The sequence below is a fragment of the Anas acuta genome, chromosome 2 (genome assembly GCF_963932015.1).
Source record: "Anas acuta chromosome 2, bAnaAcu1.1, whole genome shotgun sequence".
NCBI lineage: Eukaryota > Metazoa > Chordata > Aves > Anseriformes > Anatidae > Anas > Anas acuta.
The window spans coordinates 84,205,093-84,227,731 of NC_088980.1; the positions used below are offsets into that span (position 1 = coordinate 84,205,093).

The 22,639-nt window shown below is 36.6% G+C and overlaps 1 protein-coding gene across 6 annotated transcripts in view; it reads left to right on the top strand.

Moving 5' to 3' along the window:
• The window catches only part of SEMA5A (semaphorin 5A), a 329,026-nt gene that overhangs the window by 199,983 nt on the left and 106,404 nt on the right, over positions 1-22,639 (top strand). For all 6 annotated transcript variants that reach the window (XM_068671017.1, XM_068671016.1, XM_068671020.1 and 3 more), the window contains 3 exons: positions 3,480-3,765; positions 7,188-7,323; positions 12,040-12,244. In XM_068671017.1, the coding sequence (XP_068527118.1) occupies positions 3,480-3,765; positions 7,188-7,323; positions 12,040-12,244 (627 nt within the window). The remainder of the gene's footprint in view (positions 1-3,479; positions 3,766-7,187; positions 7,324-12,039; positions 12,245-22,639) is intronic.

Sequence of the window (22,639 nt, forward strand, 5' to 3'; positions counted from 1 at the left end):
TACTACACTGGAGATCTTTGTCATGTCATGTTGACAAACTCATTTTCTTTCTTTCCTGATTCCATTGGTTCCATTTGATTTGTGGAAGTCTAATAAACCTGACACATCCATAAACTGAATATATATATGTATGTAAGAAAAAACAACAAACAACTGTCCTTTACAATAGTCATGACATTATTACAGATTGACAGTCTCATGTTGATCCATAACAGCTGTATCCTGTCACACACCAGAATCCTCACACTTGTTATAGTAATCTTTTCATTCACAAACAAAATGAATTTACTGTTCCAGAACTATGTGCAAATTCAGCAGGAAAAAAAATAATAAAAAAAAATCATTTCAGCTTATCTAGTGAAAGCCTTTGTAAGAAGTCCTCCATGTCAACAAATGACATTTCATAGCACAATATCTGGAAACCTATAAACTATTTTTTTCCTAGACAAGAATCTCCCTTTTCCTTTGAAGCTTTGAAGTGATTTAGTTCACTTTTCACAAAGAGAAAATGAAATGAAAAGTCTGACATGATAATCCCTCTATATCCACAGAATTCCAAGATAGCTCTGAGATTATTCAGTTTTCCCAAGTTTCAAGAGCAGGTCACGTTTTCATCACTTCATAATCAGTAAAGTATATGTACAGGTTTTTGCAGATTATAGACTATTTCTCAGTTTTGAATCCTTGAAATGTGAGTACTAGTTTTTATTTATATATGTAATATGATTATCAGTACAACTTCAAAATAGTCTCATGACAAATTGACATGGATTTTTCAAGAACCTTAAAAACATTTCTAAATGCATTTCATTTTATGTTTGTTTCTACAGTTCATGGGCATTATCAGTAATTCATTATTCTAACTTTGAGAGTTTACAGTAGGTCCCGCAGCAAGTTGCTTTTGTTCTAATGCAGAGACCTTTTTATGCCAGTGGTCTCCCCTTGAGAAGCATCATTGTAAGGTCTGATTGCAAGGCATCGCCTCTGTGTTTAAGAGTTCTACAGGATGTTTTTGTAGGTGGACAAAATTGATGTTGAGCATTTGCCCAATAAATAGAATCTTTTTATAACAATCAAGATATTTTTGAGAAAATTTTAAAGAGCAAGTAGGGTTACAGGCTACAAGAATTCAAACACAGATGGAAACTACTTTTTCTTGCTATTTTGGTTGTACTGTTTTTTAACATATAATGTTAGTGGATATTGCTTTAATACATTAGTACAGTGGACAAATAACCCAAGTCACACTGCAACTAGTGGATGCTTTTTCTGCCACGAGTTCTTTCCATGGGAATAAGAACAATCTAAAAGGTTATTGTGTAGAGTGAGGGAAGAAAGTAACATGCATTACTGATTAAGAGGAAAAATGGCAAGGTGTGGTATGGATATAAACTGAGGTTGGAAAATGAGAGAGTAGGTTATTTTTTTTGTCTCTTTTTTTTTTTTTTTCCTGCTATTCCTAAAAATATTTTGTTTCTAGCATGCTTTAGTTAAATAAATACAAGTTTGCTCAATACAGTTGAAAACATGATACGTTTTGAGAATGAATGAAACATCATGCTTGGAGTTTACTTAAAAAACAAACAAACAAACAAACAAAAAACCTTTCATGCAGAATATCTGTGGTCATATATTCACTGTTTAATGTCTGCCAAAACTGTCTAACCTGTCTAGAGTGTGATAGTATACAATACTGTGACTTTTAGCAACATATTTTTGTTACTTCAACATTAATACTTCTAATTAAATCTTATATTCCATTCCATTCCTCTGTTAAGTGTTCAACAAACATGCACATTATTAGAGAAAACAGATTAAGAAAATTAAAAAGTAAGGTCTTTGTTTCAGCTTTTTCTGTTTTCAGTTTTTAGTGTAACTGTGATAGTATATTACATGTGTATAGTTAAAGAATGACAGCTCAAGAGCAACTAAGAATTATTTCTACACATCTATAGACTCTAATAATGAAGTTTAAAGGTTATTGAAGTCTTTTAAGTGAAATCCTAGTGTGATGAAAATTTTACACATGTAGAATGAAGAGGCAAGTTTCTAATAGGGAAAAAGGTAACTAGGAGTGTAGCTCTTCATATATTGTCAATCCAATTTTACATTTATTGCCATCACAAGTCCTGTCAAACTATTTTGCCTTTGGCTTTTAAGATATAAATACACTGGTGCTGTTATGATGAGCTTATGTGATTATGAGAGCTCAAGATACCAACAAGTCCTCCTCAAAAGTGTTTGGGTGCAATGTACAGATCAGAGCCTGGGGAAAATGTGTTGTGTTACAGACTCTCAAGGAAGTGTTGAATAGGATAACAAATAAAAGTTATAGGTGGGAGTGGGAGAGCTTCAAATATCTGCTCAGCTTCAAATATCCCAGGGAGGTGATGACCGTTGCTGCCAAAAAAAACCTGTCTTGGAGACTATCAGCACAGCAGATAGAGAGGGAAGCAGCACAAAAAGATGTGTAAACTGTGGGCTGAGCTGTCTTTGGAGAAGAGTTGTCTGACAGGGTTTGAACTGTTGCATGGAAATGCCAGCTTTCTTGCCCTTCGAGTTCTCCTTAAAACTTTTGGTAGGTTAGAGGTGTTGCTGCAAAATGTTTAGATTCAATTGCATCAGCTTTTTTTTTTTTTTTTTTTTTCCCAATACAATAACACTGTCAAATGTTCATCTATTAAATTTTTGGGATTGTTGCATCACAGTGGATGTAATTCAAGCATGTTTGGTTTGGTCTGTTCTTCCATTTCAAAATTTGGGAATGAAAACAAATTTTTCTTGTTTCTTAGAGGTGCCAGCATTCTATAATGATTCCTTACACAAGGGGAATTCTTCTCCACAAACCCATGTATCAAATTTGTCTTGTAAGAATTCAACTCATCAAGTTGTCAATCTCTCTTAAACTCATGGACTTTTCTCAGTTTTTGTAATCCTTATGGGAAAAGGGCCATGTGTTTATTGTACATACAGTTTCCCTTCTTCTATTTCAAGAAATATTATCATCTGTTATTTCCTAGATTTCTTTTTTATGTTCTCTGTTTTTTTCCTGTATCACTATTATTTTTTTTTTAATCATTTTAATCCTTTTTCTTAAAAGAAAAAAATACCATAATTCTTTGAAGAATTTTAAATGAGATATGTGGTTACACTACCATCAAATGCTCTAATTTAGAATTTTCTTTCTTTTCATTAAAGTGACTGAGCACATTCTTAAACACACCCAGTAACCGTCCATTATTCTAGTAATCTGGAGTGTCATGGTAGCAAAGCACAAACCCGCTTAACATGGAATGCTAAACCAGTTATGTAGTAAGAATACACTGTAATATAAGGTATAAGGATAATATAAGGGGTCTTTTTTCTAAACGTAGTGCCTGAAGTTATCTTCAGCTTGACATGAAAGCCAACTTTCATGTCCACATGAGTGCGTATATTACTGGGATACAATAAATAATCTTTTATTCTATTATTTTCAGAGCCAAATTTTGTGTCATCTTATGACATTGGGAACTTCACCTACTTCTTCTTCCGTGAGAATGCAGTGGAACATGACTGTGGGAAAACAGTCTTCTCTCGGGCTGCTAGGGTGTGCAAAAATGACATTGGTGGCAAGTTTGTGCTGGAGGATACCTGGACTACCTTCATGAAAGCTCGGCTGAACTGCTCTCGTCCTGGAGAAATTCCATTTTACTATAATGAACTACAGAGCACTTTCTTCCTGCCAGAATTGGACTTGATCTATGGGATTTTTACCACTAACGTGTAAGTAAATTCCATGATACTTTTTTTTTTCTTTTTTTTTTCTTTTTTTCTATTTACAACAGTAAAAGCTAAAGCTTCTGAACTGTTCTCTGTTCTGTATTTGTGAAGTAAACATAACAATTTCAAACCACTGTTTGCCCAGTCTTGTGAAAAAGAGTCAGCTTCATATGTGTCCAATATGAATTGCTGAAGGTGTATGAAAGAAGGCAGAATTCTTAATATTTCCTTACAGCATAGAAGCAGTTATGTTTTATTCTGTCATCTTTTTCATAAATTTTAAGGCTATTCTGTCATCTACTTCATACATTCTTATAAAGACATTTTTTTTTTGTTTCACACATTATTTCATATGCATAAATATATGATGAGCTTTTGAAATAAATATTTTATAATTATAATTTCATGTGTTCATGAATTTGGCTCGATGCAATTTGAGTCAGGAAGTGTTCACTTTACCCAAAAGAGCACAAGATGTGCTCTTAAATATTATAAATCAGTCCTAACATATCCTACTGTGAGCTTGAGAATCAAATCAAAATTTAATCTGTTTTGTCTGAACTTTATATATCAACAAGGTAAAATCTGAAACTGTAGCATTTAGTCTTAAAAATTAAAAATTGTTAAATATTAAAACATTGTGAAAAAACATTATGAATGGACCTAAAAGCTTTCTGGACTCTGAGCTTGATATCAAGAATAGTTTAACTTTCAGAAAAAAAAAAAAAAAAAAAAAAAAAGAGAGAGAAGAGAGAGAGAGACTTTATCTCAGAAATGTGCACTGTTACATAAAACGTGATAAATGGAGCTCATATGTTGCTCAGCAAGAGCAACACATGAATTATGGCTGTGCAGCCAAATTTTTACACTTCTGGAACAAGGTTTCAGATTTTGGTTTCTGATTCTTTTTCCCACTTGCAGTTTCTTGCTGCATAAATCAGGTTTGCTTAGAATTTTAAAAGGTACTTGAGCACCTAAAACACTGCTCAGTGCCCCTTTCTAAACAGCTGAATACCTACATCCTATTTATATGCATATGTATATAGAGAGGTATATATGCACATATTAGCCAGGTAGGAATAGTCACAAATAAATGCTACCCTTAGTGATCACAACTTTGGGCCTCAGCTCGTTTCTCCTGCTTTTGGTACAGTCTGGTATAAACACATCTTCCAGACTGGGATATACCCCTTAGCTGGCAGCTCAGGCAGTGAGCATGGCTTGAGGGGCACCTTGCACCAGGTTGACAGTTCCTGACTTTGGGACATTGGGTGATAAGCTTAACACTGTTCTTGTACTGAAGCAATGTGTTGAAGCTATATGCTGCTTTTTAATAGAGAAGAGCAGTCTTTGGGACTACTGGAGATAGAAAATTTGGTGATGTTTGCAACAGTTATTTTAATATCATTAGTCTGTTTTACTAGCTAGTATGAGTCCTAGAGGACAGGCATTTCTTAGGTGGCATGCTGAAGATCATTCAACATGATCTGTCATGAGAAGTCAAAATAGCTTTGACACTCTCCTGCCATGGAAAGCCTGCTTAGAGGAATTCTGCTCCAGCAAATCTGGAAAGCTTTTGTCATGTTACGGGAGCCCCTCTGAAGGACTGTCCTGGCAATCTGTGGAACAGTGCAGTTTCCTGTGCTACAAATTACACCATTTCTGAGGTTGTGTTGGGGCTACCATCATTCACCCTAATCCTTTTGAGAAGGAACCTGGAATGTAAGACCTTGACATGTGAAAGGAGGCAGTACTTGAAACTTTGCTACTACTTCCTTCTTTCCCAGTAGCTTAGCATTATGTCTGATCCAACAGAGACATTATTCAAAGAGGAATTAATTACAACTAATTGATTGATTCAGTTGATTGATTCATAGATATCTGCACAACCCGTACAATTTCAGTCTTGAAACCTGATGATGGAGAGCCACCAGGGTTTTCCATGAGGGGAACCCACACACTCCTTTCCATTGGTGTAGCAGCATCAGATATTACTGAACCACATTCATAATTCTTCAATTTCAGTATCTTTAGAATTGCAATTCTTTTTAAATATACTGTGAATCATTTTGTGACGGAAAAACCGAAGCGTTTCTGTCTATAAATACTGTGAGTCATAGCAAAACATGAACCATTTATGTGTGGCTGACTTTTAAGTACATTGTACCTCCTGCTTCATAATGAAGCTGACTTTATTTCTTTCAGACCATCTGAATATTTACAAGCATCAGTTTGATGTCCTTGAAGGACTTCAGGAAATTCAAGAAGAATTTGATATTTGTTAATAGTATTTGTAAGGTGCTTTTAATGATAATTTATATAGACAGGGAATTATCAACCCTATTGATAATTGATTCTGCAGAAGGTACTAGCACAAAACTTCAGGTTTGAGGGATTTTTGAAATAAGGGTGACAAACATAAACAAGGAAATTGCTCTCTTGTACTGCTGTTAAATCCATATATTTTAATTTTTTTGGGGGGGTTTTGAAAAGTTTTGTTAGATTTGTTATTTTTTCTCTCCATCATTTTGGAGTTTCTGTAGTAGGTTTTCTAAAGGCTTGTGTAAAATGCAAGGTAAGTTACAAAATAGAAAATAAAAATAAAAAGAAGAAAGCTTTGTGGATCAATTGTCAGCTGTTTTACCTGCGGTGCAAATTTGTGCAACTGCCACCTTAATTATCTCTGTCTTTATCTCAAGTTATGGAAAAGAACAATGCAATTTTCCACATTAAGAGATCTCGTAGTCACTAAGTTATATTGTTTACACCATGCAGAATTGCTTTATTGTGAAACCTGTCACATTTTCAAGACAAGAACAGGAAATTGCATGTTTTGCCTGGCTGCTGTTTATTCCTGTAACAGGAGATCTCGTAAAGTACGCAATCCAAGTTGTTTTCCCTTGATGGGTTTCTTGAATTTGCATTTTTGTTGCTGTACATCATCATTTGGAAGATGGGATTTTTGTTCAGGCTTCTTACCCAGGGGTTCCATAGGGTCCAGAAATATGCCATAAGATGAAAATCCTTACCTCTTTGTATTGCCATTGGTTGCATAGAAGAACCATTAATGAGCCCCGAGAAGAATGTTTTCCTGAACTTTGAAACCAGAAGAAATATGTCCTTGATGCATGTGATTATATATTGGAATAAAGTATGGCCTTCTTGTACTACAGTAGCAGCACAAAGTATGAAGTTTCTCCCATATGAGCTACTTGGCAAGGGTGACAAAAAAATTAAGTCCAATGTCAGCACATCATATATCTTTATCTTGAGATGCTATCTCCTGGATGATCATAATAATTTTGTTAATTACTTGAAGGATTCGAGAGTTAATAAAGGAGAATAAATATATATTTTAATTTATTTTTCAGCAAGTGAACTTCATAATGTTGTTATTTAAGTTAATGTTTATATTTGTTTTGCAGGAACAGCATAGCAGCCTCAGCAGTTTGTGTTTTCAACCTGAGTGCCATAACTCAGACTTTTAACGGACCCTTCAAATACCAGGAAAACTCTCGCTCTGCTTGGCTTCCATATCCCAATCCTAACCCTAATTTTCAGGTACGGATATGTGGGAGAAGGACACATAGTTCACATGTGGTGGTTTGCTTCTGAATGTTGTTTGGCTCATACTTAAGTAACTTTAGAATTTCCCAGTATATTGTAGCCTAAGACCTTAAAATTTAAAAATAAATATATAAATGAAAAAAAAAAAAAAAGCTTACAAATTCCCCCTATTTCAATATCCTTAATTTTATCTTTTCACAAAACAATTTGGGTTGAAAAGAGGATGTGCTCTGAAGGTTAGGAGAAAAAAACAAGACACTTTAATCTGTCAAAATATGAAGCATTGTAGTTATCTTTCAAGATAATATTAATTTCTGGTTCAAATATCTGGTTCAAATATTAATTTCTGGTTCAAACTTGTTATTCTCCTTTGCACTGCATTTGCGCTATTAGAATCTGGAAAGGAAACACCATTTGACAGGAAAAAAAAAATGGTAGGGGGAGAAGATGGGGGGCGGGGGAAAGGAGTGGTTACCATTGTGTATATTTCCCCATGCAAGGTGGTCCATGCTTGTGAAGAGTCTGATTAAAATAATTTGTGAAGTGTTGTGCTCCTTATTTGAACTTGTCAGCCTTAGATCATGTAATAATCTGTAGCTGGCTGACAGCATAAAACTAATTACTTCAAGGTGGGTCAGTCACTGGGACTCTTAAACAAAAATTAAAGGATATTTCAGGTAAGCACATATGCACGCATTTGTTGTGGTTTAACCCTGGTAGCCAAACACCAGAGACACTCTGTCACTCACCGTCCTCAATGGGACAGGGTGAGAACTTATGATGATAAAAAGCTCTTTGGGTTGAGGTAAGGACAGGGGATTGTTCAATTACTGTCATGAGCCAAACATGCTCAGCATAAGGGAAATTAATATAATTTATGGCTAATTAATAACAGACTTGAACAGTGAGATCTTAAAAGTAAAAACATCCACCCTCTTCTACCTCCTCCTCCTGAGTAATGCAGGAGAACAGGGAATGGGGGCTGCGGTCAGTCCCTGATGCTTTTTCTCTGCTGCCCTTTCAAGGTCACTCTCTGCCCCTGCTCCCCGTGGGGTCCCTCCCACGGGATGCCGTCCTTCCCCAGCTGATCCCACACGGGCTGCCCACAGGCAGCAGCTCCTCAAGCACTGCTCCCACGCGGCTCCGTCCCACGGGCTCCATCCATCCATCCCCCAGGAGCAAACTGCTCCAGCACGGGTCCCCCCCGGCTGGGCGGCAGCTCCCCCCAGACCCCCTGCTCCTGCGGGGGCTCCTCTCCACGGGGGGGCTGCAGCTGCGGCCCGGGGCCTGCTCCTGCGGGGGCTCTCCATGGGCCGCAGCCTCCTCCAGGCCACATCCACCTGCTCCACCGGGGGCTCCTCCACCCACGGGGGGGCTGCAGCGTGGAGATCTGCTCCGTGGGGGACCCATGGGCTGCAGGGGGACAGCCTGCTCCACTGGGGGCCTCTCCACAGGCCACAGGGGAACTGCTGCTCCCTGCCTGGGTCCCTTTTGGAGCCAGCTGGAGCTGGCTCTGATCTGACATGGGGCAGCTGCTGGGCCCTGCTCAGAGGCCACTCCGCAGCTCCCCTGCTACCAAGCCCTTGCCACCCAATACAGCATTTTTATTCTTCTGCACAGTCACCACTCCCACAAGGAGAGTTATAGCGAGAGTGATGCTGGCAAGGGAAATAGAAGGAAAACTATGTTAATATAGTGATTAAAACTAATAACTTTTCACTACAATATTTAAATGTGGATCTGCCTTTCACCCTTCCTTTAATCTCAATACAATGTCAGGGGTTCAGTGCTGCTTCTGTAACACCCTTCCCTATCATGGGAAGGGTCATGAGATCTCTGCAAGCATGAAACAGAACCATCCACCAGGGACTGTAGGTAGTTTTAATTATGTCCTGATTTATGCAAGCAAAGGAAAATAAAGCACTGAATTTGCTCTGAATACAGGCCAGAGCCCTGTTACCTTTTCTGAATAGCATGTTTGGCGTTATGCCCAAATGACAAAATACCAGTTAAGTAAGCCGTATTGCCGAAGCAAGCTATTATCGGTATATAACTTTTTACATTTCATAGAAATAGTCACGTTGTCAGAATAATGATTGTAAGAAGATCCAAGTGAGGTTAAACTTTTGAAAAAAGAAGCCTGAAGAAAGGCTTGTATGTTAAAATCTTGCCTTCTTTCTGACTAAATGGAAGTCAAACGCAAGTTATTAATGTCTTCCTGCAAAACCTTTATTAATGAGTCTAATTATTGCAGAAGCACCCCATACAGAATGGTACATACAAATGAAGCTGACAGTCTAATGACTATATAAAAACAGTTGGGAGTCTATACTGTACCATCAGTAGTCATCTCTAGCTCCCAGTCCAGGCAATGAAATGTTGAAATTTCTTGTTTGGAGAGTCTGGCTGATTTTAGTATGACTCTTACTTTCTTTATCAAATTTACAAGACCAGCAACATTTCAACATTTCTATCATATCTCACAGAGCAACAGCTTTGTAGGCTAGCACTAGTTTAAAGAGCTGTAACGTGGCCTTTTAAAACACAGTATTGATGCCAATTCATGTTAACTGATCTCTAGATATCATTAGTGATGTTGAACTTATGTTTTTCACAGGTGCTATCTTTTATTCATTTGAACTTTCAGTTAGATTTTTGGCTCCATAAGTGCAGTGCCGTCATATACCAGAAGCTAATCTAATGCTTAGAGCTAGCTGTAACCTTTTTAAGATTTCACAGTGCTTTAAAGTACATACTGCACGTAGAGAGGATACATACACTGGCTGAACTTGTGATTTCCTTCCCCAAAAGGAGGAAGCATGGGTATGGTAAAATACCAGAAGTTCTGTTTATGTAGTTGGAGAATTAGATTTATCCTCAGAGTATTCAGCTACTCAGCAGTAGCAGACAGAAGCATGTGATTATGAAGGAACTCTACTGCTGGGTGGTGATAATTGCATTCAGCATTTTATTTCCAAGGCTAGATGTAATGATGTATTAATTGAAATATTTTCCAGATTAGAATAGTACTGGAGTCCCAGTCCTGAACAACACTGTTTCTCTCCAGAGCTTGTTACTTTTCTCTTTATGCAGGACATCTTCCATTGTAAGACCAAGGACAATATTTATTTCAGTGTACTATGAGCATTCTAGCTAGAATCTTTCTAGCTTGATATAATCAGAAGAATTCTTCTTTGGCATGCTATGCTTTTTTTTTTTTTTTTTTTTCCATTGGTCTGGCATGCAAGAAAAATAATTGTTTCCTGTCAGTTGTATTTCATCCTCATAGGTTCTCTCGTTATGGAATTATTGATTGAATTAAAAAAATAAAATCTATATTTGGAGTCATCACTTAATTCCAGATTGCTAATATGGCAATGATGAAAAAATAACTTCTAGGGTTTTGCAGACTGTATGATTTAGTTCATATTTTGATTCATAGTGCAATTTATGACATAGTATCCTAGAATCATAAAATGGCTTGGGTTGGAAGGGACCTTAAAGGACCTTAAAGATCATCTAGTTCTAACCCCCCTGCAATTGACAGAGACACTTTCCGCTAGTCCAGGTTGCCCAAAGCCCCATCCAACCTGGCCTTGAACACTTCCAAGGATGGGGGATCCATAACTTCCCTTCCTAATTGCCCTGACCCATTTATAGGACCTTACATTTGGCATTTTTGAACCTCTGAGGTTCACACAGGCCCACCTGTCTAGGACCCTCTGGATGGCATCCCTTCTCTCCAGTGTGTTGACCACACTACACAGCTTCGTGTCATCGTCCAACTTACTGAGCATGCACTCAGTCCCACTGTCCATGCCACTGACAAAACTGTTAAGATGGTCCTAAATGTGGAATAGAGTGAAAAAAATATGACTTGAGTATCCTTTCACATCACTAATGTTTGATAATGTGAAGTACTGTTTTACTTCTCTAATGCATCTGTGTATGAGTAAACATGAAGATGTTTACATACTCACAGATGCTATACATATATCTAGTGTCCTCAGTTAGTTGAAGACCTACACACAAAGATTTTAAAATTAATTGCTGCTTATCTTGCTTTGTTTAGTTGTGTTTGGAATTTGTGCATGTGATGAATAAATACACAGAAATTAGTACAATTTTTAGATATACAATGCGGTCAGTTCCAAAGCAAACATATCTTTGCTATGGATAACATTTTTAGTAAGATTTATAGTTAGAGCTCTATTCTGTCTATTCTTGGCTAATGAGCACAAAGTCTGAAGAAGCTTATAGAACTGTGGAGAACTGTGCTGTGACCTGGGATTCCTGTCAGACCCTGGCTGTGATAGAGATTTCCTTTGAAAATTTGTAATGCCTTTAGCACTGTGTTTATGTAAATTGTAAAGAAAACTAGTCAGAAATTTCTGATAGTAGCTTTTCTTCTTGCTGCCCTGTGTGCATAAGTTATAGCCAAATATTACTATAACCCATCTGTAGTCAGTCTGGTGCTCTTTTGTATTGCTTGGAGTTAGGGAGTCCCCTTAGTACTGTCTCAGGAAAGTGGAGCTTCTTCAGTCACTGTGTGAACAGTCTGATCAGCACCAAAATGTGCCATGAATGTGGAATTCCAAAGTGTCACTATAATACACAGTCTTGGTATTCATGTTCTTATGCTCTAATTTATAGAGTAAATCTGTTGTTATCATTGAGGCATATGGTAACATTACTTTTCTGTGTTTGCAGTGCGGCACCATGGACCAGGGTTTGTATGTGAATCTGACTGAAAGAAATCTTCAGGATGCTCAAAAATTCTTCTTAATGCATGAAGTCGTTCAACCAGTTATTCCAATTCCTTACTTCATGGAAGACAATAGCCGATTTTCTCATGTGGTTGTGGATGTTGTGCAGGGCAAGGACATGCTCTTCCATATCATCTATCTTGCCACAGGTATGAACTCTGAGTTGTTGTGATAACTGCAAAAGTGTAAGGTCTGTGAATTTTAATGGTCTGTAAATCAGTTTGGCAGTGCGTGTAACACCTTGAAAAACAATTTGTTGTTTTTGTTTCCTTTATAGCAGCATTATCTCTGCCTTTACATTTTCTGAGTAAAGGAGTTCAGTAGTTTGTAGTGTCTTGGTTTATATAATATTGTGAACTTAGATGTTAGTGTCTTTACAGTTCTTTGAAAGCATGAAGTCTATATGCTACTAAGAGAGTGAATGGCTGGAAATTATGTAAACACGAATTGACAAGTTTCTCTCTTCTATTCTTTTTTACCTAGTTAAGGGTACAATCACACTCAAGGTTCATACATTGCTACAGTTCTCTGCCTAAAATTGTCTTGATTAGAAGTATTGCTTTCTAGGTTTAAAATTTCATTCAAGCTCCTTAAAACACTGAAGGTGACAGAGAATTGTTTTTGCAGAAGAATGGTGTCCCTAACTGATACTGAAATATTAGGTTGGAATAACATGTTTAGAGCTTTGTGGCAGAAAACTTAGGGCAATTCTCACATAGTTAGTTCTAAGCACATTAGCAGGGCATCTCATCTAAACAGTGGTTTACTAGTGAGCCTTTTTAGTGTCATATTGAGTAAGCACCAAATACAAAATAAATAAATAAAAATCTGTTGATCAACATGAGGAAGAAAAATCCTATACAACTAGTTCTTCTTGCAGTCAATGAGATCAATTTCTGTAGAATTTCATCATAATCATCACATCAATTATAGAGAAACTGAATCATTTTGATCACTCTTAAATATGATTTATTATTGAAAATTGTATATTCTATGGCTTATCACTTATCAAGAAACTCAAAATCATAGAATGGCCTGGGTTGGAAAGGACCTCAAGGATCATCTAGTTCCAACACCCATGCCTAAGAGATGTCACCCACTAGATCAGGTTGCTCAGGGCCTCATCTAACCTGGTCTTGAACACCTCCAGGAATGGGGTATCCACAGACTCTCTGGGCAACCCGTTCCAGTGCCTCACCATTTAAGTATTGGAAGGCTGCAATGAGGTCACCCCGAAGCCTTCTCTTCTGTAGGTTGAACAGCCCCAGATCTCTCAGCCTTTCTTTGCAGAAGGAGTGCTCCAGCCTTCTGATTATTTTTGTGGCCCTTTTCTGGACCCGCTCTAACAGAGCCCCCAAGTCCTTCTCTGCAGGGCTGCTCTCAATGAGTTCTTCTCCTAGTCTGTGCTAGTGTCTGGGATTGCTCCGGCCCAGGTACAGCACCCTGCATTTAGACTTGTTGAACCTCATTAGGTTCATGTTGGCCCACTTCTCAAGCCTGGTAAGGTACCTTTGGATGACAACTCTTCCTTCTGTCGTATCAACTGCACCACTCAGCTTGGAGTCATGAACAAACTTGCAGAGGGTACACTCGATCCCACAGTTTATGCCATCAATTAAGATATTAAACAGTACCGAAAAATGTGCATTGTGGTTCAATATATGATTTATTATTTATTATTTATTTTCCCCCTGAAAACATTTTCTTTTTAGTGAAGATTATTTCTTTTTGAATCTGAAGGGATTTTTGAGTAATTTGGCACATTTGGGTGGGACAATATTTCTTGTCATATTATCCTTTCTAATTGTGGTCCTGGAAAGACGGGCAGTAATCTGAAAGCCTTAATTAAGTTTAAAACTGTGATTGGATTTGGCCAATTGTAGTTGAAACAACCTGCTGGTTGGTAAATAATAGCCTTTTAAGTGAAATCATGCCTATTTTAAGTGCGGTTTGTATTGCAGCGATCTGACAGAAACTGAATTACAGAAACATGTACTTGGTTTTATATGAAGACACTGTTACTGCGTTGTAGGATATTTACATTATAATGACAACATTGAGAATTATGTAATTTGTCACAATTCTGGTTGTCTTCAGTTTTTCTTATTGTTTTTCCTTTTGTGTCTGATTCAGTAAGTGAGGACTGAAAATTTCAAGTTTTGTGGTTCATTAATAAATTGTATTCAATAACAGTTCCAAGTTCTTTTTATGCATCTTTCTTGCTGCTAAAAATATGTTGCTTGTGTATTCCTTATGATATATTCTTGTCCTGTACATTTATTCTTCTCTGTACTTCTGCTTTCGGTCATTTGTGGAAGTAAAATTCCACGGTAGCTGAACCTTTTGTCTAACACCAGTACATGCTTTTACGTAATCAGAAAGTATGTGGTGCATGAATGTGAGAAACTGTACGATAAAGAAACATAAGTAAAAATATAGTGTTATGAAAGATTTTTTTAATAGAGTAAATTCTGTTTCACTTTGATTTCACCCAAATGCAGGGTGTTATTGTTGTTCTGTTGTTGTTGTTAACATTCCTTCTGCGTGCACTCCCAATTAAGCATAATTACTAAACTTTATTTAAAAAAAATAATTAATTAATATTTACTTTTCAGAAACATTAGCTGATTGGTAGAAGCGAAAATGAACTTCATGTTTTTGTATAGATACCATACCTACAATACATGAGGGTAGTGTTAAAATATCCAAATATACCAAAAAACAAAGTGTAGTTCTCCTAAAATCTTATGAACTGGGGGAATGACAGTATTTCTACATTTTTGGTGTACAAGTCATAACTTTAATTTCATTATATTGGTAATGATGCAGGACCTTAGTTCTCCATAGAGTTAGATTATATTGTGTAGAAGCTGTGTGGCAGTTAGCACTGTGTTTGCATCCTAAACTGCATGTGGTAAAAGATTACCAGGACAACACTGCTTCTATAAACAACAGAAATTAGAAGGCAATGGTGTTAACTGTGGAAACCAGCACTAACTTTAGAACCATAGAATTATAGAATGATTTGGGTTGGAAGGGGACTAAAGATCATCTAATTCCAACCTCTCTGTCATGGGCAGGGACACGTCCCACCAGACCAGGTTGCTCAAAACCCCATCCAAGCTGACCTTGAACAGTTTCAGGGATAGGGCATCCACAGCTTCTCTGGGCAAGTCAAGTGATGGGTCAGATTTCCCAGAAATGTTGTGTAGTCTCCACCCTTGAAGGTTTTCAAGACTAGACAGCTATCCAGTCTATGTTACAACTAGTTCTCCTTTGAGCAGAAGATTGGATTTGAGACCACCTGATGTCTGTTCCAACCTGAATTATCCTGTCTGTCGCATTCCAGTACAGTATGCAAACTGGTTGGGCTCAACTGCATTTTTAAACAACCCTGTGAGAATAGATGTCACTGTACTACTTGGTGCCAAAAGGGAAATACGTTCAACTCCTGATAACTGGTGGTAAGGAATTTATACCTACTGCCATAAAGCAGGATGGATCCAACCCATGCTGTGGGGGATGTATTCTGCCTAAGTTTTGTAGTTATAATTCATTGCAACATTCTTACAAAATTGCCTCTTAAAAATCACAGAACTGATTCAGTAGATAGGTAAACAGATTAGATTGAATACAAATGAATGTTCTGTCTTTGTTAATCAAAGCAAAAATCCTATTCTTTGAAGCAGATAGGAAGTAGTTAAGAGAAAATTCTTTCTTCCCGCATCTCATATTCACCTACTTCTCCGACCTGTTATCAGAATACAGGTATGACAGAGGAGAATATCCCTGACAGTATTAAAAGTGTAATCTAATTTCATTAAGACTTCAGTAGAGATAATACTACTTAAGGAGAGACTGGGAATAACCAAACAAATGCATTAATCTGCTGTGTAAACAGTCTTCATTTCTTAAAGCTCTGCAAAGTCATCATTCTTCTGGAGATTCTGATGTGCTGGGATTTAACAGCTACTGCTGGTATCAAAAATATATTCTCCTACTTTGGAAATACATCTTAATCTTCTGCTGCCCTGACTTCTAACAGAGAACGAAAGGATATATCAATTCCTGCACATTTGCTGTTGCTTAGAACTAGCACAGTGATGCTGTCTTTAGGAAGGAAGAAATCCCTGAAACATTTCAAGGAAAGAATTCACAGAAGTTCTGAACTACAAATTGTCTCTAATAATAGGTTAAAGGCGGAGCAGGTTAGTGAATGATCTGACTAGTTCTGACTACTTTTTAAGTTTCAGAAAAAGTAAAAACAAAATGGTGTTACATATTTCATAGTTTTGTGCCCTTTCCCCTTTCTCTGTCCTTTTGTCCTTTTCTCCTCTCCTTTTTCTTTCTCCCTTTAATTTATTTTTTTTTTCAATTTATGTGCCTAGGTGTCCTGTGATTAAAAACTTTGCTAATATAAAAAATGTATCCAAAATGTTTTTCAGGATACTACAACAAGAGCAAAAGCTTGAGAAAATATACTCCAAATAGCCTTTACTTAGAAGGTTGTTACAAAATGTATTGATTTATTGGAACAAATAAGAAAATTCTTAGATTTGATGTCTTAGTTTGAGGGTTTTGTGAAACCAGTTTCTGGTTGCTGGCTTTTGAGAAAAAATAATATTGACATTGTCTGAAAATAAATTTCAAGGTCATGTTTTAAAAATGGTGGAAAAAAATCCCACATTATCTCGGTACTTGTCTCAGTAGGCAGAATATATACCCTCTGTATCCTGAGCAGAAATTACGTATGCCTGGTGGTGGATCTTGATTATGGTAATTTATGTTTTAGCACTGATGAAATTAGGGTATAGCTAATTTACAAAGATCTAGTGAAACGTGAAGAAATATTTACTGTTGGTTGCATAGCTTATCTGTATGCTAAGAGTGGACTTTTCACTTAACTGAGCCTGAATTTTTGTACCATAAGGACAAGTTTTATTTGAGACTTAAAGATGACCAGAGTATATTACGAAAGCTGTACCAAGAAGTTCAGGAAGGTAGCATTTCTTTTTTCAAAATCTTGGAGGAAATATTGTCATTTTCCTGGCAGACTGCAGGTTCTGATCAAAGTGTGCAGCTTTCATATTTAATGAGCGTAGTGTCATAATATATGCAGGAAGTGTGAAGCTATGGACCTTAACATTATAAGCAAAAATATATGCTTATATACATTTCATACATGGTGAAGTGAGCATCAAAACTTAATTTGACTGCATTTTTTTCCCAATTTGACACTATTTCTGACTGTATTATCTCAAGTGTGTTGAGATTATTGAAAGTAATCTGCAGATAGTTTTTTTTAGAAAGAAGCTCTAGATATTTCCCATAAGTTTAACAACACCTTTTTAGTCTAGAAACTGCCATATAAATGCAATAATAACAATGTTCAAAGTAGTTATAATTTGAATCACAACTCAAGTGTGAAAGTGGTAGGTAGACTATTTGTATGTATTAATGCTTTCTAGTTAAAAAACAGAGCAGCAGGAAAAATCAGAGTGCAGATAGATAATGGGGCATATGCACTGTAGCACGCTAGTTAACTGTAACTATAGTTACAGTTTTAAAACTCTTTCTTGTCTGTTAAGATATTACCAAAATTAAAAGAAAATGGTTGTTTTGATTCTGTCTTTCCTTGATAAAGGCATAGTGTGTTTATACACACTTGTAAAGCTCCACTTCAGTGTTTTTAAAAATACTTCCCTGTAACTTCTTGTCCTCCTGGCCTTTTGTGGTATCATTTTAAGAGCTTTGAAGCATGGACAGTTACCAATTACTTTTCTGTCTAGAAATGGTGCACCTTGGAAGACACCAGTCAGCAACATGATGATCGTGAACATTGTTAAAAAAAAAATTATGCAGTACATCGTCAAAGGAATAACCTTATCCTCTGCTGTTTTTTCAGTGACCATAACCACTGATAAAGGAAAATCTACTTGAATGAATGCCTTGTTTATATTATTAATCTTTCCATGAAACATTTTGCTGCAAAGCCTGAAAAAAGATTGCATTGTTTTGGCTTTGAGAGTCTAATGTTCACTCTGGGATTCATGCTAATGTTATTACTGAGAATGCTTCTTATATGCTCTTGCCAGAATATTTATAATATTTTCCATTCAGAATAAAAAGAAAAAAAGGTAGTGCAAACCATAGCCATTTTACTAGGTAATTTAAACACAGAAAAGTTGATTTGCCTTATGTATCGTGTCACCTGTACTGGGCAAAGTGTCTTTAAAATGTTACCAGATTGGAATGGCCATGTTTGAAGTCCAGGCTACAAATAATACTGTCAGACTTTAGAGAATCAAACCCTGATTTTTAGATGTTTCCTAATGATTTCTCTTGGCTTTTTCACTCTGTGTGGAGATCTTTCATTCTGCCAGCTCCAGTCAGATAGCGCTAAAGAGGTTTCTTAATAAATTGATGACTCTAAGTAGAGCTGGTTAAATTATTCATTGACAGCAATTTATGTGTGAGAACCATTGCCCTTTATTTGGTTCACAAATTACCCACTATTTATTTGTAGTCATTTTTTATTGTTATTGTCAACTCATAAATAGGTCATGATTTTGATTAGTTTGTTACTGGTATTTGCCCAGATAGTTTGTTCATATTTTAGATAGCATGTTCATGAATTGCTTGATGCAAATAGATGGCATTTGTATTCTGTTCTCATGGGACAAATTTAAGTAGGAGAAGCCTTTTTGTCTGTTCACAAGTTATGGTTATGTCTTTATAATTGCCCAGCTCTATTGAATAAAGACTGTAAATAAATGTCCAGAGAACATACGGCGTGGGCTCTTCTATGCCATCACTGGAAGTCAGAATTCGTGCCAAAAGCAGCCACTGCCCAAAGAACAGCCATCTCTGTTTGCATGCAAGCAAGACTAATACACAGGCTAAGAAGGAGAGAAGCTGTGAAGAGCTGGTTGAGATTTCATCTCAACCTTCCATTCCGCTCCAAGGGGGCAAGCTCCTTTTTGTCAGTGTTGCTGAGCTCTCAACACTTATTTGACTACTTTACAAATTTAGGATGACCAAATAACCTTCCCTTCTTCCTTCCAAGTTTTTTAGAGACTATCACCTCATCTCCTTGGCAGGGAAAGGAAACCCCTACATTCATGTGTTAGTAGGTGATTCTAAAGAACAGAATGTGAAGCTGATGGTGGAGGAGGTGTTCCTGCTGCCTTTAAGGCTGATGTCTCTATTAGCACCTGATTTATTTTTTTTTTTTCCTGCCCCACAACAACAGTGTGTAGCTCTTGTGTGAATACTCAGTCAGTGTTCAGGACCCTTCTTGAGAGATGTGGGGTGGAAGTGTTCCATTTCAAGGGACCTGGCTATACAAGAGCTTTTCAGAAAGCATTGGGCATCTTGGTACATCACTGAGCATTTTAACATCTGTAGAATATTCTGCAAGGCCTTTTACTTTTGAAAAGCCTTTCATTTAAGGTGAAGAGTGACTTAATGAACCCATTGCCAAACAAAGAAGAAAGCTGAATACTTATGAAATCAAAATATTTCAAACCCTACATGAAACTCCTTTTGACCCTGAAAAGAAGGAAATGGAGGATCACAAGTATGATGACATCATATATATGGTAATCAGTGTGAGCTGTGTGAGTAAAGTTATTGTTATATAGGATATTCTACTGAATTCTTTTTGTTCACATTTATGAGCTTCTTCATTTTGCAGCATTTTTCTCAGTAAGCCTCAGTAAATCCAAATGTTTATGACTAAGCAAATATAAGCAGTGCCACTAGTAATCGGTGTGTTTGTTGTTTCTTATTTATTTATTTATTTATTTTTCTTGAAAGAGTAATTGTAAGTGAAATGTTATGTTATTGACAGTATTGTGGTCTTTCTATGAAGTGTCATGTAACCTGCAGGTAGATTCACAAAAATGTAGATTAGGCTTCATCTGTATTTTACTATATCAAGGTACTGAGTCAGAGTCATAAAAAGCATTTGCAGAGAAGACTCACTTGTATACAGAGTCACTCCTTTAATTTATTTTTTATTTTTCTTATCTCACAAATCTTGGAAATTTGTTTCTATAACTGCACATGTTCAGAAGGAATGGGAATGACCACATAGTGTCTGGTTCCCTTATCTAGGAGATAAGATCTGATTTTTAACTATTGCCCTATTACTAGATGTCTCAACTTTTAGACTCTTATACAAAGAATATAACGTAATATGATAATATACATTATATATTATAGCTATTACCGCTTTAATGTTGTAGGTTAGTGAAATTAAAATCTGCTAGGGAGGAGTTCTAGGTTCATGTCTCTAATAGCAATTTTGCTGCTGCCTCATGTCCATTTACTTCCTAATTTACATTCTGTTGGAAAGAAAATGAGTGACAGCATCTTTCTTTCCTTCTCTGATTTTGGACAAAAGTTGTGCTTTAGGCTGAAACTGCTGCTGACATTCTGTGCAAATCATAGTAGATTTGTACTGGTTATATATACTGGATTTGGCTCATCTGGAGACAGAGGCATACAGACACATACTGTGCAAGCTGCAAATGAGTTTGAGTAGAAGATAGCCCTTGACTCACTCTAGTCAGCCAAATTTATAATGCTACTGGATTGCTACAGCAGTCAGTTGTCTTTCTGACACTTCCAATCAAAATAGCCGCATATGACTCAGTTAAGAAATCAGGCAAGGTTTATTGTGGGTTATTATCTGAGAAGTAGTTTTCTCCACTTGTGCATGTAAGTGCTTCTTTGATCTGGGTGCTGGAAAATTTATTCAGTGGGAAAACACTACCATATTCATAGCATGCTTTGAATAGTACAAGGTACTTATTTATTGTGGTGGCACAAAGAGAAGACAATAAAAAAGTAATAGGAGCAATAAGCACTCCCTGTCTGGTCAGATCCAATCAGAGTTAATACACCTCAACTTTAGAAGACTGGCAGCGATCCAGGGTCTGTATTCCATAGTGATTTTATCCTTTGTGTACAGCATGGCGTTTTTCACTGCTGCTCTGTCAGATAGCAAGCTTTAAATCATAACAACCATTTCATCTTACAATTAATATCTATGTGTTTTTTTTCTTTTTTTTTTTCCCCCTACTGTTTTATTAAGAGGTTACACATTTCTTTGCACTATCTGAGCAGTTCAGCAGCCCTAGACGCTGATTAAATGTTATCGGTCTATCTTAAGTTGGAATGTTTTCTCTTCCTGAGAAGAAGCTTCTGGGAATTTAATATAGACTTATTAATTACATTTTGAATTGTTTTATTTAGCAGCAGCCTTATAACTATATTTCTGTTTCCTTTCATAATCCATCATATGAAAATTAGGTGTCTCTTGACAGGTGTAATGTTTCCCATTCAGAACCAAGAGGCTACATATGACTTGTGTCATCTTTGCCTCAGTTTCAGGTTTTGTGTGTGTGTATGTGTGATTTTTAGTAAAATAAAAGTTGGATGATGCCAACAAGAATGTCTATTAATACAAAATATTTTGAAATGTGTGTTCTCTAGAATATATGCTTTCACTTGTAGCTCTTGATATTGGGTCTGGGAAGTGATTGAATCACCATTCCTGGAGGTCTTCAAGAAATGTGTAGATTTAGAACTTAGTAGCATGGTTTAGTGGTGAACTTTAGTACTAGGTTAAGGGTCAGGCTAGATGATCTTAGAGGTCTTTTCCAACCTGAATGATACGATGAGTCTATGATCATTTAACTGGTCTTAGGGAGTAAAATGTTTTCACGTCTGGGAGTGAAAACTCCCAATGTTTTGGTTTTTTTTTTTTGAGAAAACTCACAATGTTTTTCACGTCTGGGAGTGTTGCCAGAAACACTGCTTTCAACCACCAAAGAGAAATGCTATATCTAAACTGCAGCCTAATTTGTATTAATTTGCTTTTGTTTGGAGGTACAAACTAGATAGCTCACTTGAAGTAAAACCTTAGGTACATCCCTAAAGAATCCTTACATGCTGTTTCTTGTCATAATATGTTGATAAGAAGAATTCATATTCAACAAACAGAAATATTTGAGACTTCTAAAAAGTAAAAGTAGTCTGATAGCACATGCAGGTTAATGTGCATATGGGTAGGATCTGTTTGCTTCAAATATAGTAATTATGATAAAAGGCAATAAATATGTACGTCTACTTTTGTCTGTAGGTTTTATGCACTATCATAGTCTTGACATTTGTTCTATTTCATTTTGAACCTGACATTGAAATGCATTCTTTTTCTAAGCTGGAAAAATGTGTCTTTTTGCATGCCAGCCTGCTGTAAAAATAAATAAAAATAAAAATGCTGGCTACATTTGTCATGCTCCTTGTAAATTTTATTTTGCTGAGTTATTTTTATGGATATTGGGTAAATTAAATACAAATGCAGCACGAGGTGATCACTTGGTAAGATCAAGGACTTTGTGCTTGATGTTGTCATGAATTGTGCTTTTGCTTCATATGGTATACATGAGATTTGCTGATACCTTCACAGTGAAGAAAAAGAGAGTGCAGGGTATTAAAGCTAAATTTGAAATTGTGTCAATCACCTGTTTGCCAGG